Source organism: Bubalus bubalis, chromosome 9, assembly GCF_019923935.1.
Source record: "Bubalus bubalis isolate 160015118507 breed Murrah chromosome 9, NDDB_SH_1, whole genome shotgun sequence".
NCBI lineage: Eukaryota > Metazoa > Chordata > Mammalia > Artiodactyla > Bovidae > Bubalus > Bubalus bubalis.
The window spans coordinates 50,691,929-50,719,317 of record NC_059165.1 but is presented as its reverse complement, the minus strand read 5'-3'; the positions used below and the strand labels follow the sequence as shown (position 1 = coordinate 50,719,317).

General features: G+C 45.5%; 1 protein-coding gene across 8 annotated transcripts in view; it reads left to right on the top strand.

Moving 5' to 3' along the window:
* Positions 1–2,744: 2,744 nt before the first annotated feature.
* The window catches only part of ABLIM3 (actin binding LIM protein family member 3), a 137,958-nt gene continuing 113,313 nt past the window's right edge, over positions 2,745–27,389 (top strand). For 3 of the 8 annotated variants that reach the window (XM_044947494.2, XM_044947493.2, XM_044947492.2), the window contains exons 1-2: positions 2,746–2,928; positions 3,309–3,408. In XM_044947494.2, the coding sequence (XP_044803429.1) occupies positions 3,396–3,408 (13 nt within the window). In that variant the 5' untranslated portion in view covers positions 2,746–2,928; positions 3,309–3,395. Of the gene's footprint in view, positions 2,929–3,043; positions 3,409–27,389 lie in introns of those variants that run through there. The other 5 variants (XM_025292448.3, XM_044947495.2, XM_044947497.2 and 2 more) reach the window with 5 other exon arrangements.

Sequence of the window (27,389 nt, the reverse complement as noted above, 5' to 3'; positions counted from 1 at the left end):
TAAAGAAGGTTGAAATCTGTCTCCCAATGATTTTGCCACCTGGTTTTCCAACACCCAGGAGCATTTGTCTGTTTCCGAGTGCTACTTGTTTATCTCCATTCTGGAGTCATAAAGTTCCAAACAAACTTCCAAACAAAGGGACCCTCTGCTCTGCAGCTCTTAGCCCCATTCTCTTGCGAGGGCAGAGCCAAGATTCTGCTTTCCTAATGATTTTCACAGCCGATTCCACCAAGGATCCCACCCCCAGCTTCCTCCTGCGTCTTTCCCGGCTACCTCCGATTGTTATGGACATCCTCACTGGTATAGCTTTTCAAGCTTCTTTTAACCCTTTTCTTCCTATCCTAATAACTGTGCAAGAAAGATAAGATTGTTTCCCCAAAAGAAGCTAATTAGGGCTTTTAGAGTGGACCAATGGTCTCTCCAAAGAGCTGAATTCACCAGCATCCAGAAGGGTGTAGTGTTAAAAAAGCAACCCAAACAAGAAGAACTGGTCAGTTAAGCCCCTCCTTAGCTGGAAAGTTCTGAGGCATACTTTCATGGCCATCACTCTATGGAAAAGTAGAAAATGGCAGGACTCTCTCTCTGAAGGTAGGTATAAGTGAGGGATGATATTAATAATTAACTTACATCATCTTCATTTGCCTATCATTACGCTGAATATTTTCATACAACAATCTGTGAAGTAAGTACCATATTATAACCATTTTATAGATGAATAATTTGAGGCTCATAGAGGCTGAGTCTCTTGCTAGTGAGTGATGGAGCTGAGATTGAAAACCAGCCAGGCTGGAATTTGCTCCTGGGCTCTTAACCAAGCCCCAATCTGGTTTACCTAATTCATACTTGGCTTAGTTCATTACTGTCCTGCTCATTCCTACCAAAAGATTTATACTCCGGGAGGCCAAGGTCTTGTCTGTCTTCTTCTATCCCCAGCTGCCAGCACAAGTTCAGTTCAGTCGCTCAGTCGTCCTAGCACAAAGTAGGCAATAAATGACTCCTGAGTGAATAAATGAATGAGTGATATGTTTTTATTTGACTTTGTAAATCTGAAAAGTTCTGAACTTTGAGGTTTTGGGTGATAACTAAATATGTTCACTAAACAGTCTTTTTAATTTTACATGTTAAGTTTACCTGAACTTTCTCCCATGGTGAAAAATGATCTCTTTCCAAGCCTTAGAACCGAGCAAGTTACAGGTAACTTGGGAATTGAATAAAGAATCACAATCTGAAAATGTAGGGGGTCTCTAAAGAGATCTTTGGGAATCACTTACGTATTTATTAAACACTACTGTGTTTTCAGAGTTATCCCAGGCCTTTTCCGTAGCAGAGTGGTATGTGAATCACCTGGGATCCTTGTTTAACATGCCGAGCGGATCTCCAGGTGATTGTTATACAAACAAAATTGTGAGGAGGTTAGGGTTATTCCCCCTCTGTTGGCAACAATTCCTAGTAAGCTATCCCAAGGTGTTTCAAATCCACTGACCCTTCAGTTTATCTAAAGATGCTTTTGTTGTTATCACATCTCAGGGGGTGAGGTAGAAACACTGTATTTATCTAGGAGGTGTTCTTTCCCCAGTTTTAAGAGGGTGGCTACCTACTTTATCCTGGCATCTCAGCATCTGGTACACTGACTCTCTCTCACAAAGGACCAATCTAGAAATGAGAAGATCTGGTACAGTTCAGCCACCAGATGCTGTGTGTCTGGGGCAGGTGGTGCAGCCTCTCTGTTTCTTGTCTACAAGTCGGGGGTGTGGGTGGTTCACAGCTTTTTTATTCTACACACACCAGTGACCTTCTATAGACAGGGATTGTGTGTCCTCTCAGCCTTGTTTTTCTATGCTCAAAAGAAATGGTTCTGTGACCATGAACTAGGTTCAGAAAGGTGACAGGGTAAGTAGTCAGAGGCATGTCAAGAATCTCATCCCACTGAATTAACCATGACCAGCAGAATCAGAATATAGGTTTCTTTAATACACACCTGCAAAAACTAACTACAGGGGAAAAAAACTTATGGCCATACAAAACTGGGTGAACCAGTGAGGCTGAGTCACTAGGGTACATACCTGATACTTGCCTCACACAGGAAAGTGTTTCAAAGTAGGTCTTTCTGGACCTTCTATTCTGAGGACTGATACTAGATCCAGAAAGGACTGGGGTAGTCTGTCAGTGAATATCTATTGATACCCACTATGTGTCAGGTGCTTTTCTGGGTGTTGAGGGCTTGGCAGTGAACCCTACTGACAAGACCCATACTTCGATGGAACTAACATTCTCATGGAGGAGAGGGATAATATTAAAAAAAATATATATATATATATATATATAACAAATGAGTCAGTGATAAGGGGTATGAAGGGGAGGTAGGGACAGAGGTTAGGAGACTGGAGGAACCCATAATCTCTTATCCACTTGTCCAGCCCCCACCTTCTACCCTTGAGGAACATGAGGCAAAGCCAGCAGCGACCTGCTCAAGACCAGTCTACACCCAGCTGGTCAGAAGCGGAGTTGGAAGTGAACACTGTCTTCCTGCAAAGCCAATCCTTTCTTCACAGCCCCTCTCATGGAGGGTCTATTTTCCTGTCATTGTCTAGTTCTTAGACCCGAGTATCGAGGGAGGGAAGCAGCGCTCAAGCACCCCCTCGTTCGCCCCAGGACACAAGGTCCCATCCATTCCTCTTCACAGCCCAGGACCCAGAGAGAAGTCCGGGCGGGGCGGGGCCTGGACACGCCCCGGCGCGTCCAGCAGGTGGCAGCAGCGAGCAGCCGCGCCCCCCGCGCAGCCACCCGGCGAGCCCGCATCATGGATGTCGAGCTCTCCTATTTCGCTTTGCTCGCCTCAGAATTCGAGACCCCAGACGAGGACCAGGATTCATGAACTGGTCTCAGGGGCCCGGGCAGGGGCCTCTGGCTCCCGACGCTGGCCGAGAGGTGGGTCCCGGGGCGGGTCGCCGCTCGTGGACGCCGGGCGGGGACGCGCTGCCCAGCAGAGCCCGGCGCCCAGCGCGCTGCCCCCGCCCTGCCTCCCTGTGGTCCACACCCCCTTTGGGCTCCCGAGCCGCTGAGCTGCAATAGTCGGGGTGCGCGCCAACAGGCGCTGCCGGCCCCGCTTCTGCCGGGCAGTCAGGTCCCAGGAGCGGACGGACCCAGGCGCCCGCGTCCTCTCTGCCGCCCCCTCCTCCCTGCTCTCACCTGAGCTATTAGCCCACTCGCCTTCAAGGCCGGAGGCTACAGCCCAGACTGAGAGGGACAGCAGAAGGGGAGAGGGCACCTGAGGATACAGAGCTAACACTGGACTATTTCACCCCCAGGTGATGAGTGAAGTCGAAAGATCCGAAGATTTAAAAAGCATCTGGAGTCTCCGTATTGAATGAAAGACCCACTGCAAAGGCATCATCATGAACACGAGCCGTAAGTGGGTCCTCCTCTTCTTTGCCATGGGAACAGGGTGGGGGCGGGAGGTGCAGGAGCCGGCGCTGGGGTTGCCTGGAAGGAGGAAGGAAGCCTGGCACGGGGTGGACACATGCCCCCAGACTCCTCCTCGGTTTTTTCTGTGCTCCCTCCCGAGCACAGGGATATGGCTCCGGGTTTTCATGGTATTTGCTAATGTTTTATTGGCCGCGCCACTTGTCTCCGTTGGGAAGGCTGCTTGTCTCCTTCTAGCAATGCCTGAGAAGGCCTAGGAAGCAGAAGTGTAGCCATTGTCTGACTGAGGGGGGCTCAGAGGAGACCTCCCGGCACACAGCTGGAAAGAAGATGAAGGCCCTGCTGGTCTTGGAGCTGGAAAGAGGCAGGGAGACTGGCCTCGAGCTGGTGGGTGGGTGGGTGGGTGTGGGCAGGCTGTGGGATAGGAAGGAGCAGTTTGATAAACAAATTGTCAGGAAGCCACCTTTGGGTCTGGATGGAGATTGTGAAATATCCCGCTCTAGTGCGCAAGCAGCCCCATGGACCCAGGGCTGATATTTTTCACATACCTGAAGGCTGCATTTAGCCATCCTGAGAACAAGAGAAAAGAGACAAGCCCTTTGGCCAATGTTTCTAAAATGCCAGAAGCAGTAACTGCTCTGCAGAGGCAGGACCAGACATTTTACTGCTGGGCTGAGCCTCAGCTGCTGAGAAATGCAGTGAGAGATACAAGGAGGCCTAAGCTCTTTCTCTTCAATTCAGTACCTTTGACCACGGGCACCCACTGGGGCAGGTGGCATGAGCACCACCCTGAAAGAGAGATCTGGATTCAAATCCCACTCCTGGCCAGCTTCACTTGTCTGGGTTGTTTAGCAGCACGTGGGGTTGTTGAACCAGAGAACGCCTAGGAACATTCACTTTCCTGGGTCTTTGACTTGGCTCTCTCCTCTCTGGATCTCCGATTGCTCATCTGTAAAATGAGAAGGGTTGAATTTGAGCTTCTTCTAATCTAAGAATCTGCAAGTTCCTTCTAAAAAAGCTACAGCTGAGAAGCAAGGTCATAAAAATCAGTACCTTCTGAGGCTGTGTTTGACACCAAATCAGGTTTCCTTAACCTCCTTCCATTTCAAGGCTGTTGGCATGGAGGGGAGGAAAACAAAGCCAGGGAGATGGAAATGAAATATATTTATTTACTATATATTTGTATGAGTCATCTCTCTGCCGTCTTCCTTTGTGTATTGCATAGCTGTGCTAGGCAGGCAAGTGTAGCTGGACTCCCTCTGCCTTTTACAGCCCAAGAATTTTGCCTCTTGATTTTGACAGTCTGGAACAGGGCTGAGGCTTCACCTGAGGCTCTGGAAAAGAGCAAAATTAGGTAGATCCGATCACCTAGTGGGCCACAAATTTGCATCCATCTGTGCTCTCAGACAAGTAAGAATCTGAAGTGCCTGTCACTTCTCACTATCTCTAGGCAGGGAAAAATGTATTTATGGGAGTCCTTTCTCAGTAAATGACAGAAGAGAAAGATGGCTCATTTATTTTTCAAGGAACTAAGAAAGAAGGTAACAAGCAACAGACCCTGCTTTTTTCTCTCTTTAGAATCATAAATTCTTGTACCATTAGCAACACTGAGTATTCCTTAAATAAGGAAATAGATTTTACTTAAAAAAAAAAAAAAAGTAGTAGAATTGAGTACTGCAGAAGAGAAGGACTAACAAAAATGCCATTCCAGCCTCATATACTTTTTCTAAGTGGGGAGAGCGCGTTTATTTTCCAGGAGCAGGGGAAAATAAACAGAGTGACTCAGGCAGCCTGCGGGTCCCTGAGGTTCCCTATGAGGAAGTGATTCTCTAAAGGGCTACCTGGAGGCAAACTGTGGAGAAACTCCTGCTCAGGGCTTTGGGGCCGGGCTCCCTCATCAGTGAGGCTCCTCCCCACCCTGGGAGTCTCCAGAAGGAAAGAGTAGAAATCAGACCTTGCAGGAGTGATGGTGTGATGGGGTCACAGGTCACAGGGACAGAGCATGGGCATGTGGCCCTTGGGGTGACCTGCTGTAAGCAAAAGTGCTCGCCCCATTACCATGTGAGACTCTTAACTCAATCCTCATGCCTGAAATTGAACCTAAGAGAAACTGGCACTCGGTTTTTCCCTTGCACTTTCACTTCCTGAATCCTCACTCTACCAGCCACTGGGTTACGCATTTCACCTGCACCTCTCTCACATCCACCCTGTCAAATGAGCATTATTGCTCCGGTTTTGCAGTCTTCATCAAGTCGTGTGGCTAGTTTTGGGGTTGTGAAAGGTACGTGGATGCATAACATTATCAACAGTGTGTGCCATTCCCAATCAACTGTTCAATGTCACCGTTGAGATGGGGGCAGATCATGAGCTTATTATTATATTGCTGGTCACTTTATCTGGAGTAGAGGTGCATGGGCTGTATAGGCTTGGGACAGCGTGTAAGAGTTGAGACAGCTCGAGCCCTGCCATCAGGTGGGCCCAGGTTCTAGCTGTGTTTTCACTCGCTGGCTGTGTGGTCCTCAGGATGGTTGTCCCATCTGCAAAATGGGAATGATGGGACCTTCCTCCACGTGGAATGGCGATAAGTGTTCATGTGTCATGAACAATTCAGAGAGCAGTACCTGCAACAGAGCTGGCAAGGTGTCAGCGATGGTGGCCGGGTTGTCATTGTCACTGCTGTGGTCATTGTGGTTCTTACCATTGTTGACTTTATGACATTAGCGAGCAAGTCACTCAACCTCTCAGATGTCACACCTTTGTCATAAATTGAAAGGAATGTGTAAATGTGATCTTGAGGACAAGACAGGAGGATGAGAGATTGCTTTGTAAATATATGTAAATTTTTTATTAATAAGGAACACATGTCTCAGGTGGTTTAAAAAAAAACAACAACAGGGGAGTGCCCAGCCAGTGACTCCTCAGAGTACATTAGGGAAAACAGAGCCATCATTTCTACCTTGGGCTCTGTGAGGTGGGTCTACCTTCCAGCCTTTCTGTCCCCCTGCACACACCCAGCCTAATTCCAGGGATCTGTCAATTGACTCCTGATGTGCTGAGGCAGCCTCCTAACTGGTCTCCCTTCACCCACTCCAGCCGACTTCAGTGCCCCATCCACTCTCTGCCTCACCCTCTGCTTAAAACACACATCCCATTGCTCTTAAGACGCGAGAGGAGACCCCTCAGCAAGGCCTGCAGAGTCCCCGGTGGCCCAGCCTTGCTCACAGCCCCAGCTCACCCACACATGCATCCACTTTCTCCGCAGCCCTATCATGTCCACCTCCTCTCATTCACCTCCTGGAAAGCTCCCTGTCTCTAGCACCACCCCTCTGCCCACCACCCCTCTTCACCAGGCTGGCCTCCTCACCCCCACCCTGACCCCAGTCCAGCTAACACTCCCTTGATGACGTTCTCCTCCTGTTCCTTCAGAACCTTGTCTCTGGTGTCACACACTCACCCCTGTGGTCACATTTTCCTGACCCTACAGAGCAAGGAAAGTCTGGTCCCAGACCTCTTGCTCTCACATAATCCCCAGAGCCCCAAAGGCCTCACCACCTTATGTGCATTTTCTTAGGCAGCAATAAATCTTTGGTTATTTCCTGTCAGTGTCTCCCATTCTGTCCCGGCCCCAGGAGTTCCCAAGACCTGGGAATCAAAGCCAGGGGAGATGAGTTGACCCTAGAGCATCAGATGCCCTGAGCACCAGAGTCAGTTCTGTGTGTCGTAAAATGCTGTGCTTCACTTGGGTGGGAGCTCCCAGAGCTCCTGAAGGCCATGGCTTTCCTGGGCACAAAGCCAGCACTGGCTCATCCTCGAAGTTGGAGAGTGGCCTGCATACCACATAAAATGGTACCAAGAGCCATTCTCCCTTCACTGGCTTCCCCTGATGTCTCTTCCTTGGCTGTTGTTATGGATTGGCATGCCAACGAGCTACTTTTTTGGAGTAGGCTTTGTTTTGTTGAAATCCTCCCAGGTGGCACTAGTGGTAAAGAATCTGCCTGTCAATGCAGGAGAGACGAGAGACGTGGTTTGACGATCCCTGGGTTGGGAAGATCCCCAGGAGTAGGAAATGGCACCCCACACCAGTATTCTTGCCTGAGAAATTCCATGGACAGAGGAGACTGGTGGGCTACAGGCCATGGGGTTGCAAAGAGTCAGACATATCTGAGCATTGTTTTGTTGATGAGAGCAAAAAGAGTCATAGAAACCTCACAAAGGTGTCATGGGATAAGCAGACAGCACACTGGGGCAGGAAAATCCTAAGCTTTGGGGTATGGATTCCTGAGTTCAGATTCAACATCTATCATGTATTCTCTTTATAATCTTGTACAAGATAGATCATGTTTCAACCTAAATTTTTATGATCATAAAATGTTGGCAGTAGTGCCAGATGGGTTGTTGTGATCAGATCAGATCAGTCACTCAGTCGTGTCCGACTCTTTGCGACCCCATGAATCGCAGCACGCCAGGCCTCCCTGTCCATCACCAACTCCCGGAGTTCACTCAGACTCACGTCCATCGAGTCAGTGATGCCATCCAGCCATCTAATCCTCTGGCGTCCCCTTCTCCTCCTGCCCCCAATCCCTCCCAGCATCAGGGTCTTTTCCAATGAGTCAACTCTTCACATGAGGTGGCCAAAGTACTGGAGTTTCAGCTTTAGCATCATTCCTTCCAAAGAAATCCCAGGGCTGATCTCCTTCAGAATGGACTGGTTGGATCTCCTTGCAGTCCAAGGGACTCTCAAGAGTCTTCTCCAACACCACAGTTCAAAAGCATCAATTCTTCGGCGCTCAGCCTTCTTCACAGTCCAACTCTCACATCCATACATGATCACTGGAAAAACCATAGCCTTGACTAGACGGACCTTTGTTGGCAAAGTAATGTCTCTGCTTTTGAATATGCTATCTGGGTTGTTGTGAAGATGAAATGAAATAGCATGAGAAACTCCTTGGTGGTAGGTCTCAGGGAATGAAGTTGAACCTGAAGTTGCATTGGCCACTGAGTAGAGCAAAGTTTTGAAATGATGGTGTCATACAAGCCAAACCTTCTGGTTCAAAACTAGCCTGTTTTGCTGGTATTGTGGCCATCACTGGGTTCAACACACAGGAGAGCCGTGGCTTTCAGGAAACCTTCAGGAAAATGATTAACCTGGTATTGTATATGGCATGAGTCTAAAAGGGCAAGACAGGAAGTTAGGATCCTAGATGAGAGATAATTAACCTAGTTCTGAAAAGGTCTGAGGGCCAGGATTTGAGTGGCTGTAAGAATAGAACTTGGGCAAACTTCAGGAGATGATGAGGGACAGGGAGGCCTTGCATGCCGCAGTCCATGGGATCGCAAAGAATCAGAAATGACTGGGTGACTGAGCAATAACAACAATAGAAATAAGGGGAAAGATCCTTTAGAGAATGAAGTCCACATGGCCTTGCACCTGATTGAGTTATAGGGTGAAAAAGAGGAGTCTATCTTAGGGTCCTGGCAGGGAACAGATGTGTGATTTGAGGGGATTTAAGCAGGAGCCTTTGCGAATATGTGAGAAGGATGTAGAGAAATAAACAAGAAGCCAGGATGGCCAAGGACTAGGAGGCTAGAAACAGTGGCCCTTACTACTCTTACCACACCTTCCCCCAGACTGAAAGAGGGGGAAAAAAAAAGAAGCCAGAGACCCAGTCAGCTGTAGGGAAGGCACTGCCTGGTGGGAGTTGTTGCTCCTGGCAGGCAGGCAGCTTATGGTAACACTCCAAGGAAGGAACCAGGGGAATAAATATCCTGACCTCTCTCTCCTTCCTCCCTTGGATTTCCTACGGTACCCAATCCAACCAGGAGCCAGAGGGCAAGGAAGGCAGCTGGGCCCCCACCGTAGTCAGCCTCCCAGGGTAGAGGGGGGGCAGAGTGGACCTGGGGAGGCAAGGGATTTCAGCATCCAAGACACCCAGCTCAGGAGCAGAAAGACCTCCCTCTGTTCATGTCATTGCTTACATCAGGAACTCTAAGAATTTCTAGAGAAAAGGATCTATTGTAAATGGCACAGGAGGATGCCCTCTAATGACATTCTAAATTCGCATAATAGATGGAGTAGAGATGATTATATACTTTATAAGAATAGAGATTTAAAAAAATGAAACTATTTCCTAAATGAATAGAGCGCTTGTTGACAAATGACCACTTGAGGCTAAGGGAACGTTAGAGGAATAATATAAGGAACAATGTTAAACCATCCCAAATGAGTATAACACATCTCTCAAATCACAATGTGATTTCAAGAGTACTTGCATTGCATAAAGGAAGTGATATCAGTTCTGAACTTTTTCATTCCTCTGTGGAAAAAGCCTCATCTGACTGAGATATTGTCTGGTGTCGTGAATGTGAACAACCGGCCAATACCCAGCGTTAGCCAGATACCATTGTAAAGAACAGAAAATAACCAGCACTGTGTAAGCACCTCTTGCTGGGTGCTTTGCCAGTTAAATTGTTTTCCTGCAGTTCTTAAGGGCATAGACTGGACCTAGATGGCTGGGTCCACATTCCAGCCCTGCCCTTTCCTTGCCGTGTGTGCTTAGGCAAGTCACTTGCCTTCTCTGTACCTCCGTTTCTCATCTCCAGTGATAATCACAGGGGTATAGTAATAGTGCCTCTCTCATAGAGTTGTTATAAAAAATAAATAGGTTAAGAGTTGTGAATTGCTTAAAACAGTGCCTGGTATATAGCAAGTGTTTATAAAGTGAATAAAAATAGTATTATGCTAGAGCTGCTGTAATAAAGTACCTCCAAATGGGTGGCTTAAAGAATAGAAATATATTGTCTCATGGTTCTGGAGCTGAAAGTCCAAAAACAAAGTTTCTGCTGGGTTGGTTCCTTCCAAGGGCCGTGAGGAAAGGATCTGCTCCAGGCCCCTCTCCTTGGTTGTGGTGGCTGTCTTCTCCCTGTGTCTCTTCACATCGCCTCTGTCTATGCGTATTTCTGTGCCCAAATTTCCCCTTTTGATAAGGACCTTATCCAATAAGGTCTCATTGGATAAGGGCCCACCCTAATGACATCATTTTAACATGATTACCTCTGTAAAGACCACATATCCAAATAAGGTCACATTCTGGAGTACTGGAGGTTATGACATCTATATATAAATTTGAGGAAACACAATTCAATCCATAAGGCATTTGTTAAGTAAATGACTCCTCAAGGAGAGGATTTCCCTGTGGATCAGTCTTCCCAAATACCAGCCACACCCTGGGGCTAGTGTACGATGCTGATAGTTGGTTATCTACCTAGTCTTGATGTTTAAACTCTAATTTTACCACCTCTAACCAGCAGAGATGGAGCCTGCCCCAGAGAGCTTGAAGGAAGTGATCACACGTAGGAGGTGCCCAGAAAAGAGGACCGTGGTGACTCAGTATTCCAGTCTCTCTGCAAAACGCACACTCCCCACCTTACCCCTCATTTTGGTCATTATGCACAGCTGTAGCATTTCAGCAGTGAAACAGAATTTATAGTCATGGAATTGTTTTTCAGTCTGCCTGGTTCCTAGGAATGTCCAAGAAGGGGAACAAGAATTAGATTGTTCATTTGCTCACTCAACAAATATTTACTGACCACCAACCCTGCACCCAGCATGTTGCTGGAGACACAGCAGTAAATATAACAGGCATGGTCCTTGCCTTCGTGGATCATCCAGGTCAGCAAAAGGGGCCAGCTGGTGGCCTGCCTGATAGGATATGTTTTATGTGCCCAACACCAGGCTTTCAGTGAATTTTAATTATTTGCAAACACTCAGAAATCAAAATTGGGGTTTCTAGCTTCTCTTTAAGGACAGCCTGAAAGACTTTGCATCCGTGCCCCTTTGTTCCTACATGGCAGACAATAGTCAGTAGAACTGCCAGCCTTGAGGGGGCATGCACTATTCTCTAGGGGGCCACAGTTGCCACCTCCATAGGAAGGGAGGTGCCACACAAGGACAGCTTAATACTTTTCTATTACCTTGCCACTGTAGGTATTTGAATTTATTTTTAATTGAAATATAGTTGACATACAATATTATGTTACTTTCAGGTACACAGCAAAGTGATTCATGTATATGTGTGTGTGTGTGTGTATATATATATATTTTTTTTTTCCCGATTCTTTTCCATTACAGGTTACTGTAAGATATTGAGTATGGTTCCCTGTGCTATATAGTAAATGCTTGTTTATCTATTTTATATGCAGGCATTTGAATTTTTTAAACTCTAGTCTAGTATATGACTCATATAACATCAAACACAGAGATGAGAAAACCGCAGCATATTGTTCATCATGGGAGAAAGTTCTATCTCGAGTTAGCAGTTGATTAACACCACCATGCCATAAAGTGCTCTTGAAGTGAGCCAGATCCTGCTCATGGCCTTTTTTTCCCAGCTGACACATTCCCAGAGGGTGATATCATATCCTTTTGGATACAGTTGGGCAAACAGTGCCCCACCCCCAACTCCTAGAGGTCAGTTTCACTTCCAGAGGAATCTGTTAGTAGGGGATGGGCACAGACCAAAGGAAAGCAGTTCTGGATACCTGGTCCCAGTTCTGGGTGCCTTTATCAGCCCAAAAGTAGGACCCTGGGAGGCTGGACTGTTCCAGAGTTTGTTGTGACATATGGGACATGCCTGGTCCAGTGGAGGACATCTAGTCGACAGCATGAGCTCCATATCTGTAAGGTCAGTTTATACACCCACTCAGCTAAGGGGTGATTACTGAAAGGTCACACCTTGACCCAGAATGGCTGCATAAAACCTCTCTGTTATGATGGGGATCGCCTACTTGAGAAAGAACGGTGAGAAATTGGGTAATGCCAACAAAACTTCTTCAGTTGAGACCAGATTTTTCTTCATTTCTCTGGAAGAAATCAGGATAGTAAATTATTCATAGAAAGCAACGCACAGTACGTAGCACATTGTCATTGCTCAAAAGATATTTGATGATTTAATTCATTAATGAAAAGCCCACTCTCTTTTCCTTTATGAAGATCTCTCTTAGTTTCATCTTTATGACCATCTGCTATGTTGCCCACTTGGATATTCCAAAGCACTTCAAATTCAAACTAAAATTTAATAAACTTACTCTTTTTTAAATGGAAAAAAAAGAAAAACAAAAAACCTTCTTCTACTCTGTGGTCCCAGTTGATTGCTAGAATCTCCATTTACCCAGTAAGGAAGTTAGTAATCAGAAACTAGCCCTCATCTGCATTTCCGTTTCCTCCACTCCCCTGTGTTCAGTCTGGGTCCACATCTGGTCATTCCTACCTCCCAAATGTGACCCAAACTCTTCCTTCCTCAGCTGCCATCACTGCCTAGTGTCCCCAGCACCAGCCACGGCAGCCACTGGAGTAAATGGTTGGGGGAGGAGTGGGTTGAGCTCAAGTTCAGTCGCAGGCGTCAGAGCCACGTGGGCTGCTGGACAGTGTGATTCCAGGCTGCAAGGGGCAGGAGGGGTCACAGCGCTGCTCTGCAGAACCCTGATTAGGCTGTGTCTGAGCATTGTATCCAGGGCGGAGCATGCCCAGCAATGGTGGAGGGACTTGAAACACCCTGAGGAGAGGGCCCTGAAGGAGCAGCGGGGATCCTCCAGAGTCAGCCGCACACATTGGTTCTGTGTCCCCCAGAGAGTATAGATAATCCCTTGGTGATTTCACATGATGCTACTGGACTGTGCCCTGCAATCCAGAAGTGTTAGCCTTCTTTCTGAGTGCCTCGCCAGCCAGACAGGAGGTCCAGACAGGCTCCACTTTGCCGTCCTGTTGCTCCCTGTGCTGCGGTTACTGCTGTGTGCTCGTGCCACAGCCCCACCCCCTTCTCTGGCAGAATTCCACTCTTTACTGCCTGTATCATTTCAAAAGCTTTTTCCTCGGATCTGCTTGATTTTGTGCAAAGCACAGGTCTTTCTCCATGGGCTGTTATCTCTTGCCCTCACCCGCACCAGCAGGGCCAATGAAAGGACTGCCTTGCAGTGGTCTAATGACACAGTTGATCTATTTTAAGCACCTGAAGCACACTCCACCAAGTGCCAATCTTCCCGCAGCAAGCTGCTCTCAGCGTGCGGGGCCAGGGCCAGCTCGAGGTCTGCTGCTGCTGCTGCTTTTTGAAATCTGGGGAAGCAGCCCAGGGATCCAGACCCTGCCTGTCCAAGGACGATCTAAAGCAACCATAAAATTAGATATCTTCACAGTCAGTATGAGGTATTCTGCAAGGAGAATTGCCCATAGTGTCAGGAATATAGGGCACAGGAACCTCGAGTGACCATAAATTCCTCTTTCAAAGGGCAGATACAGAGCCTGGGCCCATTTCAGGTAGGGAAGAAGGGACCTAGGAGGCAAAATTTCAGAAACAAAGAGAAGCTCAAGCCCCATCAGAAATGCCTGAGCCTTAGACCCATTTTTCCTCCTCCTCCTAATCAAGAGACATTCTTTTCCGATTATAGCCTGAGTGCAATTATTTACAAATATTATTTATTTAATTCTTGCAACAATCCTACAAAGCCCTTCCCTGCTCTGTATATAAGGACGGTCCCCCGTATTACATGGACTCTCACCATTCTACACAGAACTCACCATCGTTGGTAATTGTATTAGCCATTGGCTTGTCATTTCTGTCTCTTATCCCCTTTTGGACTATAAGCCACATGATGGCTCTGTGACAGGTCTGTTTTGTTCACTGCTGAGTCCTCCAAACTCATTACAGCTCTTGGCACAAAGTGATGGCCGCCAGTGACCGTTCATGTTGACTGAGCATTAACTGTGTGCCAGGCGCGGTGCTAAGGTCTTCACAGACATGAATGCATTTAACCCTCACAGAAGACCTACGAGGTAGATGCTAATAATATCCTTGTTTTACAGAGGGGCAGACCAAGGCTCAGAAAACAGGTCTCTGGTCCTAAATCTCATATTTAACAAGTAATGACGCCTTGAATGAATATGTGAATGGGAGGATCTAACATAGACTATTAAATACTCCCATTTTGCATAAAAGGGAAATGAGGTTCAGAGGTACAGTCTCCTGGCCTCAGTCACACGAGCTGGGAGGTGGTGGAGCAGGTATTTGAAACCACGTCGAGCCAACTCCAAGGATCTTTTCCCTCCTTCCTGCTTCCTCCTCTTCACCGTCTTTCCCCATTTTACTGTGATGAGAGTTACGGGGTGAAGGGGAAGTGCAGGTTGGGGTGGCTGGTCTTTTTCCTGTTGGATGTCTCAGCACTGCTCTCCTGTTCACTAGGGCAATGACACAAATCCCTGATCTCTGCATGGCGATGTACCAGGTGCTGAGGGATTGGAGATGCACAGGAAAGAATGTGACCTCAGACAGCCTCCTTCCAGCATCACCCAGGGGCAGACACGAGCAAGGGTGACTGTAATACAATAAAACCCTCTTGGCTGTTGAAAGAGCAGGAAAGAGTGAAGAGGGAGTCAGGCCAGATTCCCCTGAAAGAGCCGGGGACTATTTTGTGGAGAAGGTAGCATTCACTGCAGATCTTAAGAGATAGCTTGGATGGGGAAGAAGGCCGTTCCTGATGGGCTCATCCATCCACTCTCGCAGGCGAGCTTCCACGTTCGCTTGTTGCCCAGCTTCTGCATTCCAGACCCGTGGCTGGGTGGGGAGGGTAAAATAAACAGAAACAAAGTAAACAGAGGGTTTCAGGAAAGGTCAGCAGGTCTGGTTATCTATGAAGTATGAGGAGGTGGACAGTGAGGAAAGAAGGTGGGGGTGGGGGTGGCTGGTGAGGATCAGATCTTTGAGAGTTATACGTGCCAGGCTGCAGAGTATTTGTTACAGTCTGTGACCAATGAGGAGCCATGAGAGGTTTTGAGCCGAGCAGTGAGCCCCCCCTCAGAGCTGTGCATTATTTAGGAAGATCTCCCTGGTAACACATACCTGATGGATAGGAGAGCCCAGAGGCAGCAGAGGCTGGCTGAGCACCGTGGAGCAGGTGTGAACGGATGAGAAGGGAAGGCATGGGGAGCAGAGAGGATGAGCTGGCGGGTTCCCTAGGCATGCTGTGCATTGGTGTTGGTGTCACTGCTCTTGTCCCTTCAAGTGGACCTGTTAATCTGATTCTGATTGCTGGGACTGTGCGAACTGATACTTTGAAAATTAGGTTACTGACCACAGTGAGATGCCTTCGATAGTGTATTTGATAAGCACTTGAGCTGTGGAGTCAAAATGCCTGGGTTCATGTTCCAGCTCAGCCACTAACTAGCTGTGCAACCTTCTGTGACTTTCTTTACCCCCATAGCTTCAGCTTCCTCTCAAGGTGGTTGGGATGGGGGAGGGCAGAGTGAGGGAATGGGTGTTAGATGCTTAGCACACATTCAGTAATAATTAATGAAATACAGTTGAATGTGTTGGAAAAAACCCCTTTCAATAAACAAATTAATCAGCACATGGCATGGTTAGGACCAGTCACTGCTTAATCATTCCATTGGAGAGAGGAACAGAGGTATTGATAGCCTAGGACTTTCACTAACATTTAATTTTATTTATTTATTATACGTCAAACTATATTCTAAACTCTCTGTGAATTGTCTCTTTTGATCCAAGTGTGAGTCAGGAATGAGATTAATGTTGAAGAGGACAATCTTAATTGAATAGGGAGAGAGTCATACCAAGCCAGGAATTGACAAACCTTTCCTGTAAAGGGCCAGGTCGTAAATATTTGGAGTTTTGCGGGCCATATGGTGTCTGAGGCATAGAAGCAGCCCTTGATGATATGTGGTCATATGGATGCGGCAGCAGTTGAGTCACAATTTATTTCCAAAGGTAAAGGTGGAGGGGGATTTAACCTGTGGGCCAGTTTGCTGATCCTTATGCTACATAATCTCTAATGTCTCTTCCAGCTTTGAAATTCTAAATTTGAAAGTCTAAAAGGAGGACACAAATACTTAATCTCTCTTGCTTAGTTCATCTTTGTAACTATAAGAGAATTTCACCTTAAATATGATAAGGATTACACTGGAAAGATAGACCCAGAAAGGACTCTAGAAGGCTCCATCCTCTTTGTGGCTTTGTTTTCTGCACAGCCTATAATTCATACTCTGGGATTACCTGACTCATCTCATGTGACCACTAAATGCCAGGGTGCACAAGCTGCCCTAGGGTCTGTTGAGCAGGCAGCTCTTGATACTCAGGTCAGAGACTCCACTTGCGAAAAAATATACAGGGCAGTATCCATGCCAGGGCCTCCAGGCGCAAAGTGAAGTCTCCTCCTACTTTGCTCCCTGTTCACATTTCCTGCTCAAAGCCCCCCTTCCTCTGTAATGAGGTGCGATGGCAGAATTGTCTGTCCAGCATGTTTTATCATTCCTGCTTCTGATTCCTTGCAAGAACTGCCCCTAACTCACTGGAGTACAAATGAGCTGTCAGTTGTGTTCTGCCCCTCCCCCAGGTGGTGGCACGTGACCTAGACCAGCCAATCGGAGTATCCCATCTATCTATGCCACAAGGATTTGTTCATCAATGGACATTAGACCCAAGAGAGGTCAACCATAGTATTCGCTGGAATTGTATAGGGAAATACTAGGGAAAAGTATTCATTCCATTAAGGTTGCTGAGCTAAGGCTCTTGGAATACTAGTGGGCATTCCTGTCCAGCATGTGGGAATAAGCTGTTTGAAAAAGGTTATAGCTCTGACCATATGGTAAAGCCTCTGAATCCAGCCAGATCTGAATGCAGAGGCCGCCCACCCCACCCAGAGACCTCTCACTTGTAAGAACTAACAGATTCTCTTTTTTGCCTAAACTAATTTTGAGTTTCTGTAAATTACAATGGGAAGGACCCTAACTAAGGCACTTTGCTGCTGTTGTTCTACCCTTTTTCTCATAGGCAATTACGTCATGTAATTATCCTCATTTATCAAAATTCTAGCCATCTTTAGGCTAAAAACTTCCTCTCCTCCACTCCTGAAGTTATTTTATTTCCTCTTCTAAAGTCCCGAACTCTTGTTTTAAAACATTCTTATGATTATGGGTCATTTGCTATAACTCAACAGCTTTATTCATGTGCATTTCCTAGCACCCTTCTTAGACTATAAGCTCCTTGAGAATAGGAGCCCGATGTCAGTAGGGAATAGTGCATTTGTTCTACAGCTACAAGCAACAGACCACTGCAGAGTCAGAGCATTATTGCTGCAGCTTACAAATCCATATGGGCACCAAAATGCAAATGCATGATATTCTGTCAAATGCATGCATAGAAGGAAAACCAATGTGGTAAAATAATTGTTACTTAAAGATGATACTAACATAGTGAGGCTAATATTTTTGACAATAAAAAGGAATCCTCCAATGATCTGAATGTGGTTACATGGATATAAACAAATGTAAAATTCTTAACCTTTTACACTGAAGATTTATACACTTTATACAAGTTACACCACAATAAAAAGTAAAAAAATAAAAATAAAGGAGTCCTTATACCTTATACTTGATAACCCTGTCCATCACTAGTCAATACACAAAATTTGAGATAGGTCTTGCTGCTGCTGCTGCTAAGTCGCTTCAGTCGTGTCCGACTCTGTGCAACCCCATAGACAGCAGCCCACCAGGCTCCCCCGTCCCTGGGATTCTCCAGGCAAGAACACTGGAGTGGGTTGCCATTTCCTTCTCCAATGCATGAAAGTGAAAAGTGAAAGTGAAGTCGCTCAGTCGTGTCCAACTCTAAGCGACCCCATGGACTACAGCCTACCAGGCTCCTTCACCCATGGGATTTTCCAGGCAAGAGTACTGGAGTGGGTTGCCATTGCCTTCTCCAGAGGTAGGTCTTAGACCTTAATAAATGAAAAGCTAAAACTGTACAGCTTCTGGAAGAGAATATTGAAGATTATATTATGATCTTGAGGTAGGCAGTGACTTCTCAGAACACTAAAAGTGGCAAAAATTGGCAAGAAATTCTAACACTTTACAAAAGAATATATACAAATGGGTGCTCAGCATCATTAGTCATCAGTTCAGTTAGTTCAGTCACTCAGTTGTTCCAACTCTTTGTGACCCCGTGGACTACAGCATGCCAGGCTTCCCTGTCCATCACCAACTCCCAGAGCTTGCTCAAACTCATGTCCATTGAGTCAGTGAAGCCATCCAACCATCTCATCCTCTGTCATCACCTTCTCCTCCTGCCTCCAATCTTTCCCAGCATCAGGGTCTTCTCTAATGAGTCAGCTCTTCAAATCAGGTGGCCAAAGTATTGGAGTTTCAGCTTCAGCATCAGTCCTGCAAATTAAAACCACCTTTTTACACCCATAAAAATGGCTTAAGTTTCTCATATATTGTTGGTGGGAATGTTAAATGGTACAGCAACTTTGGAAAACTGTTAGTTTCATAAAAACTCAACACAATAAAATGAAGATCCAGCAACTCCACCCATGAGAGGTGAAAACATAAATCTGCAGAAAGTTTTGTGCAGAAACGTTGCAGGCAGCTTAATTCATAATATCCCAAAGCTGGAAACAATTGGACTGTTCGTCTATGGACAAATGGATAAGCAAATCTGGTTACATTTCCACAATGGAATACTATTCAGCAAAACAAACAAAAACAAAACAAAAAAAGCAACTATTGATACATGCCACAGCATGAATGAATCTAAAAAAAAAAAAAAAAAAAAAGCTGAGTAAAAGAAGCCAGACAAAAAGAAGCACATACTGTATGATTCCATTTATGAAGTTCAAGAACAGGCAAAACTAATCTATGTGGACAGAAATCATAACAGAGTTTGCCTCTAGTTTGGGGGTGGAGTGATTGGTCACAAAAGGTTACAGCAAATTATCTCCATATTACGGAAATGTGTCCTTTCTTGGCTGAGATGTTGTTTACATGTGTTTATATATTTGTCAAAACTTTTTGTTTTTAAGATGTATGTGTTTCATTATTTGTAAATTACACTGAATTATTCTCTTATAGTTCAGTTGGTAAAGAATCTACCTGCAATGCAGGAGACCCCAGTTCGATTCCTGGGTCAGGAAGATCTGCTAGAGAAGGGATAGACTACCCACTCTAGTCTTCTTGGGCTTCCCTGGTAGCTCAGCTGGTAAAGAATCTGCCTGCAATGTGGGATACCTGGGTTTGATCCCTGGGTTGGGATCAACCTAACCCTTTCCCTAGAGAAGGGAAAGGCTATCCACTCCAGTATTCTCCAGTATTCTGGAATTCTGGAGAATTCCATGGACTGTAGTCCATGAGGTTTCAAAAAGTCGGACACAACTGAGCGACTTTCACTCACTCATTTATGTGTGTGTGTGTGTGTGTGTGTATGTGTGTTGTGTATGAAAGATTCCTAGGCTTAGAAACAGAAGAACTGACTCCTAATCTCAGCTCTCCTACCAACTCAGTGACATCTGTTGATATTCTCATCAGTCCAGTGGGCCTATCCTATTCATCTTTGCTTACCACAAAGGACTAGTTCAACTATCATCACACCTGGGAAAGTGCTTGGTGAATGCTCAGATATTGTGCATTTCAAGAGCCTCCTCTTCAGATGGTCTTGTGCAGGTCTCTTCCTGGCCCTGATTTTCCAGCTACACTGGCCTCCTTGAACTCACCACACACTTTCCAGCCTCAGGACCTCTGCACATGCTGTTTCTCCATCAGCATTGTTCTTGCCCCTGGTCCTCCATGGCTGGATTCCTTGCCTGCTTACAGTCACAGATGAAATATTTTACCTTCAGATTGCCTCTCCCCAAGCCTTACTCATTTCTTCTTTCTACTTGTCACACTTTGGAATTATCTATTTCTTTAGTTGCTTCTTGTTGTTGTTTAGTCGCTGAGTCGTGTCCGACTCTTGCAACTCCGTGGACTGTGACCCGCCAAGCCCCTCAGTCCATGGGATTTCTCAGGCAAGAATACTGAATTGGTTGCCATTTCTTTCTCCGGGGGATCTTCCCGACCCAGGGATTAAACCTGCATCTCCTTCACTGGCTGGTGGATTCTTTACCACTAAGCCACCAGGGATGCGTATCTTTCCCTTGGAACTATACACTTCCAAAGGAGAGGAAACATGCTTGTTTTATTCACCAGCATGTCTCCAGTCCTTGACGCATAGGAATTACCCAGTAAATATTGCCCAATAAATAACTGCACCAACGAAGATGATATTAGCATTAGCAAATGGACTTTGTAACCTGTTAGGAGCCTGGTAGGCTGCAGTCCATGAGGTCGCTAAGAGTCAGACACGACTGAGCGACTTCACTTTCACTCTTCACTTTCATGCATTGGAGAAGGAAATGGCAACCCACTCCAGTGTTCTTGCCTGGAGAATCCCAGGGACGGGGGAGCCTGGCGGGCTGCCATCTATGGGGTCGCACAGAGTCAGACACGACTGAAGCGACTTAGAAGCAGCAGCAGCAGTGCTGACTCGGGACTTGCTGCTTGGAGCCAGTCTTCCCTGGGGCTTGGTGGGTATCAGGAGGGCTAGTATCACTGTAGAATACTCAATAAGAAAAAGCTTTTTATGTCAAGGGACTCAAGGACATCTTAGGATATCTTGTCCTTAGGAAGGCTAGGACACTTTCTATTCATGAGTCTGTTGGGCTGTAACCTAGGAGCTCTACATTAACCTACATGTTGAAAAAAGTCTGAAGCACACACAGGCTAACTTAACTATCACACAGGAATTGTCCTGTCTCTCCAGGGCCCTGTGTGTCCCACGCCTAGCACAGGCCCAAGATCAGGTGGAATGAATGCTTGTCTCCATATTCATCCTCCTACTCAGCACTTTTCAGACCTCTGGTCCATCACATGGCCTTTTAGCCCTAATTGCTTTCCTCTCTCCCCTTCTAATAATCAAATCACCTTTTGGGGGCTTTCTGGATGTGAATGCCCTTGCCTCGCTGAAGTGGTTTCTCTACTGGGCGTCAGCCCCAAGTGCAGGGCACCTGGACATCACCCTGAGCTGATCTGTCCACGGGAGCTCTCCAAAACCCTCTATTTTACCACAGGAATGTGTTAGCAGACCTGGATTACTTTGGCTTCTGTGACATCATTCTGTGCTGTGGGGAAATGCTTGTTAGCTAGGAGCAAAGTCCAAATGAGGGTGTAAACTTAGAAAAGGCTCTGGTGAAGATCTAAGGGGCTTTGAAATAGGGAAGAAGTCTACCCCGTCCTCCCACCCATTTCCTCTATAGCCCAAATTCTGCCTCACTGTCTGCCTTGTAGTCTGTGTTCTTTCTACCAGTGTCAATAAGCCCTTTATGTGAGTGGGATTTGGGGCTTCTCTGTTTCTCATCTGAGAATCTGTCCTGTGCCAATGGGTTTGGGCCTTTGGCCCACATGTTAATTATTGTCCCAGGGTTCATAGAGTCGACTGGGGACAGAATGCCTCTTTGGCTGGAAAAGAGGTATTCTGGTAGGTTTTTTTTGTTTTTTTGTTTGTTTTTTTTTGTTTTTTTTGTTTGTTTTTTTATGAAGCATTAATCTAGTTTAGAGAGGCTGCAAGAGTGAAAATGTGTGTATGGTTCATTGATGTTTGTTTCTTCTTGTCTGGGCGCCACACGTAGCTGAGGTTTGGGAATTAAATTTCAATGAATCTCTGAGTATTTCTTGATCTCATATTGACAATCATCATTTTTTGCTGCCATTAGTGTCAAGAAATTTTTAAAAAGTATTTTAGAATGCAGAATGGTGGAAAGGAAGTCTGGTGGTGTGTGTGTGCACAAGTGTAGAAAAGCAAGCTCACTAAACTAGGAGTCAGAAGTCTTGATTTGGAGTCTTGGACCATCTCAGTTCCCTGAGCCTTAGTTTTCTCATCTGTAAAATAGGTGGAGTGATCTCGCTTCCCTTGACTCATGTTTTGTGGTATAATTATTGCAATGAATGAGAAGCTTTCAGTTAACCTCTATTTCGCTAGTTATTACATAGATGCCTTCTCCCTTGACTTTCTTTGAAAGAGAATCCAGCAAATGTTTGAATTGTTTTTTCTTATTGCTTTGGATTGTTAGATATGTTTCTTTTCATCATTAGAATTTAATACAGCTGTGCACAGAAATTGAGCACAAGGCAAATCTAGCTTTATTTGGGTTATAGGTAAATGGGACGAGGTAAAAAGAGTCCGTTCATTGTGCCTCTAGTGTCCTTATGTGCAACTGTCCTCATTTCAAATTTTTCATCCCATTGTTAGGCCATGCGTCCAGTCATGCGTTTCAGTATCTCATTCAGAAAGCGTGGTCTCTATAATTAAATGACAATAAAGAGAGACACAGGACAGTAACCATAGGATAGAATCTTTGCTCTTCTCTTTGTGTCATGAAGGGCATTGAGCAAGCTAGACCAGAAAGAAAGAGCCCTTTCATCATGCCCATCAGAGCAGGTGACTCGTTTTGGCCGACAGGCCCAGAATTTCACCCTTCAGCTCATTTTACAATTCCCAGATGAATGGTACCCGTCACAGAATTCGCCCGTGCCTAGTTTGGGAAGGACACCCTTGTACACCTTGGTATGTTTTACTGTTTACTACTCCCCTCACTTTTCAATTTTTTTTAATTGAATTATACTCGATTTACAATATTGTGTTGATTTCAGGAGTACATCAAAGGGGTTCAGTTATATATATATTTTCAGATTATTTTCCATTTTAGGTTATTACAGGATACTAAATATAGATCTCTGTGCTATCCAGTAAACCCTTGTTGCTTCTCTGTTTTATGTCTGTGCTTAGTCGCTCAGTCATGTCCAACTCTTTGCGACCCCATGGACTGTAGCCCACCAGGATCCTCTATCCATGAGGATTCCCCAGGCAAGAATACCAGAGTGGGTTGCCATGCCCTCCTCCAGGGGATCTTCCCAACCCAAGGATCGAACCCAGGTCTCCTGCATTGCAGGCAGGTTCTTTACCATCTGTGCCACTAGGGAAGCCTGTTTTATGTATAGTATCTGCTTGTATTTGTTAATCCCATACTCTTAATTTATCCACCCCCCCCCACTGCCATCCCTCTCCCCTTTGGTAACCATAAATTCACTTTCTATAATATGTCTGTGAGTCTGTTTCTGTTTTGTACATAGATTCATTTGTATTGTATTTTTAGACTCCACATGTAAGCAATATCATGAAATATTTGTCTTCTCTATGTAGTTAGTATGATACCCTTTAGGTTCATCCACATTGCTGCAAGTGGCAATATTTCATTCCATTTTTGTGGATGAGTAATATTCCACTGTATTTATACACACACACACACACGCACACACACATCACATCTTCTTAACCCGATTTCTGTTGATGGACACTTGGATTGTTTCCCAGTGGCTATTGTAAACAGTGCTTTTAGCTGTTGTTGAGACAGTCTCTACCAGTGACTAGCCTAAAAGAGGCAGTGGGGCAAGAGCAGTCAGGACTGAAAGCTATCTGCCTTGAGATGAATCTTCCAGGACGTACAACACATCTGCATGTGAAAGCACCTCTGTCATGTCTGTTTTGGACTGGGAGTCTCCTAGTGTTGAGAGGAAGCAGGGTGCATTGGAAGGACAAGAAAGCAAGCCAGGCGGCTGTCATCTACTGCTGGAGGTGAGGAGGGTCTGAAAGGAGATGGGGGAGGCTGGCAGGGACCAGGCCATGCAAGCGCTTGTCAACCATGGCAAGGAGTCTGGCTTTATCCCAAGAGCCAAGTGAAGCCATTAAATGGTGTTAAATGCTCTGAAGTGTGGTGAGCGCTTCAGCACTTCAGGGGTAAGCATCATCGGATTTGCATTTTGAAAGCATCACTCTGGCGACTGTGTAGAGAAATGAGTGGGCAAAGGAGACCAGTTAGGACCTGTTGGGATCCTCCAGGCTGGAGATATTAGGGCCTAAACTAGGAGTAGATGGTCAGGGCACTTTCCACTCCAGGAGCATTGCATGGTCTTGATGCCCTGGTAGGTTTTATATCTCTATACTATTTAAAATAATGATTTGGAGTCTGTATTAGTTTGCTAGAGCTGCCATCACAACCTTTAACACATGAGTGACTTAAGCAACAGAAATATATTTAATGATAGCTCTAGGAACTAGAAGTCTGAGATCAAGGTTTCTTCTGAGGCATCTCTCCTTGGCTTGTAGATAGCCAGCTTCTCCCTGTGTGCGTCTGTGTCCTCATCTTCTCTTGTTATGAGGGCACTAGTCATACTGGACTAGAGCTTACCCTTTCAACCTTATTTTAACTTAATAACCTCTTTAAAGACCCTGCCTCCAAATACCTCCACATCCTAATTCCCAGCAAATGTTTTTCCTTGATTTTCCTATAAGGGGTATTTAGGTAACCTGTGAAAGTGAAAGTCACTCACTCAGTCATGTCCAACTCTTTGCAACCCAGGCCAGAATACTGGAGTGGGTAGCCTTTCCCCTCTCCAGGGGATCTTCCCAACCCAGGGATCAAACCCAGGTCTCCCACATGCAGGCGGATTCTTTACCAGCCAAGCCACCAAGGAAACCCAAGAATACTCCAGTGGGGTAGCCTATCCCTTCTCCAGAGGATCTTCCCAATTCAGGAATCAAACCAGGGTCTAATGCATTGCAGGCAGATTTTTTACCAACTGAGCTATCAGGGAAGTATTTCTATTATTCATCATTATCTACTCCCACCTCACTCCCCTTAGGCAAACACGTACCTAGAACTGCAATATGTATAGGAAAAGTTGTATAACTCTTTGATCGATTTCATTTGGGTTTTGGTCTTCCACCAGAATACTGAACTTGATGGAATTTTGAATTCTATTACAGCATGGTTTAGCCACAGAAATTTCCTTTACTGGTTACTTCTTGCGAACAAGTCTGTTGCATTTGCTTTCCTTGTGGTCTCCATAAATTCCTATTGTAGGAAACAGCTGTCAGGTGTACCTTAGCCAAAAACTTAACTCCTCAACTCATCCCATGGCTGTATCTAAATGTTTTTGAAGCACCCACAGAATTATCGTTGTTGTGCAGTCGCTTAGTTGTGTCTGACTCTGCGACCGCATGGACTGCAGCATACCAGGCTTCCCTGTCCTTCACTGTCTCCCAGAGTTTGCTCAAACTCATGTCCATTGAATTGGTGATGCTGTCTAACCATCTCATCCTCTGTCACCCTCTTCTCCTTCTGCCTTCAGTCATTCCCAGCATCAAGGTCTTTTCCAATGAGTTGGCTCTTCACATCAGTTAGCCAAAGTATTGGAGCTTGAGTTTCAGCATCAGTCCTTCTAATGAATATTCAAAGTTGATTTCCATTAGGATTGACTGGTTTGATCACCTTGCAGTTCAAGGGACTCTCAAGGGTTTTCTCCAGCACCACAATTTGAAAGCCTACACAATACTCTCCAGGGTTTGTGAATATAAACAGTATCCCTCCTCAAGTAACGTACAGTCTGCTAGAGAAATAAGGCAAGCACAAAAGTGATGATATCATGGGGTAGACTGTGCTGTAGGTGAATGGTTCTCAAAATGTGGTCCCCAAACCAGCAGCATGAGCATCACCTGGGAACTGGTTGGAAATCCACATTCTCACCCAGCCCTGAACATCCTGAATCAGAAACCCTGGTGGTGGGGCCCAGCAATCCGAGTTTTGACAAGACATCCAGGGTTCTAATGCATGCTCAGGTTTGGGAACCACTGCTTAGTCATAAGAAGTACATGCCATGAGATTTTAAAGAAGAGAGATAATGGAGGGGGAATGAGGAAGAAATCTGTAAGTCTTTCTAAGTATGTTGCATATGAGATAGGCCTTGAGGAGTGGGCTGGATTTTGGTATTTATATGTAGATGAACATATTTACTACAGTTGCCATCTGCATGTTTATATATTTCTTTTACAAAAGTAATTAACAGCCTGGACTCTAACTTGAGAGATCTGTTAGCTGTCCCTTCCGTGCATTTTAACTGGCTCAGTATGAATTGAGGCTTCCATCAACATATGCTCAGTTATAGAGCTGGTAATTATGATTGGAGGCATTTTGTTGGAGGAGACTTTCTGTTCCAAACATAGATTGAATTAGAGTCTACCTTTAAATCCTTAAAGGATTTAAGCAAAAATCAAAGCATCCTGGAATCTCACGGTGTGTAGGGATCTTTAAGATCATCTAGTCTAATAACCCAGCCAAATAACCTGTGAGCTGGCCTTGAAATATATATGGCCTCAGGACACTCAGCATAGTAGCATTTCTACTAGACCAGTGAATGATTCCATAGCACGGATCAGCAGACTATGGCTCAAAGGTAAATTCTGGCCCACTGCTGGTCTTTGTAAATAAAGTTTTATTGGAACACAGCCATGCCCATTCATTGACTTATTGTCTAAGACTGCTTTTATACTACAGTAGCACAACATTTTAATCCATCCTTAAGATTTTGCAAGAACTCTTAGATCACGAGTGACCAAAACTCAGGTCAAACTAGCTCAAGTTAAACAGGAATCCATCAGCTCCTGGACCTTTGAAATCAAGGGGAGGTCTGGGTGAAGTTGCTGCTCTTGGGATCAGATGGACTGTCTTTTCTAGTCCATGCTGCCCTGGTCACATCTACTGTACCTCCTGCTGCTAAGCTCTCTCCCTGCTCACTCAGCCTAGTTAGCTCTTCCGCCCTCACTGCCCATTTCCATTTCATTCCACCCAGTCTGCTCTGCTAAGTTCAGGTCTTTTTTTCTGGCATAGTGGATCCTGCAGCCATAGCGCTGAGCACTAGACTTGGCATCTGAAGTCCTGGGTTCTAGCTCTGACTGTGCTCTTGAATACAGAAATGTGCATGAAATAAGATGTCAAGACACACTGAAAATTTTTAAAAATAAATAAATAAATATAAGGGATTTCTTTTATTCTCTTAGTATCAAAGAATATTTAAGCTAGGAAAGGCCCTGAAGTTTATCTTATCTAGGTGGCCTGGGTGACAAAATGATCCATACATGTGTTTTACTTGACTCATGTACTCTTCTTCTTTATTTTTGGGTATTTGAGCCAAACTATAATCACCGAGAGGTTTTAAAATCCAGACTTTAAAATCCAGATTTCTGGTTACCCCAAGCCCA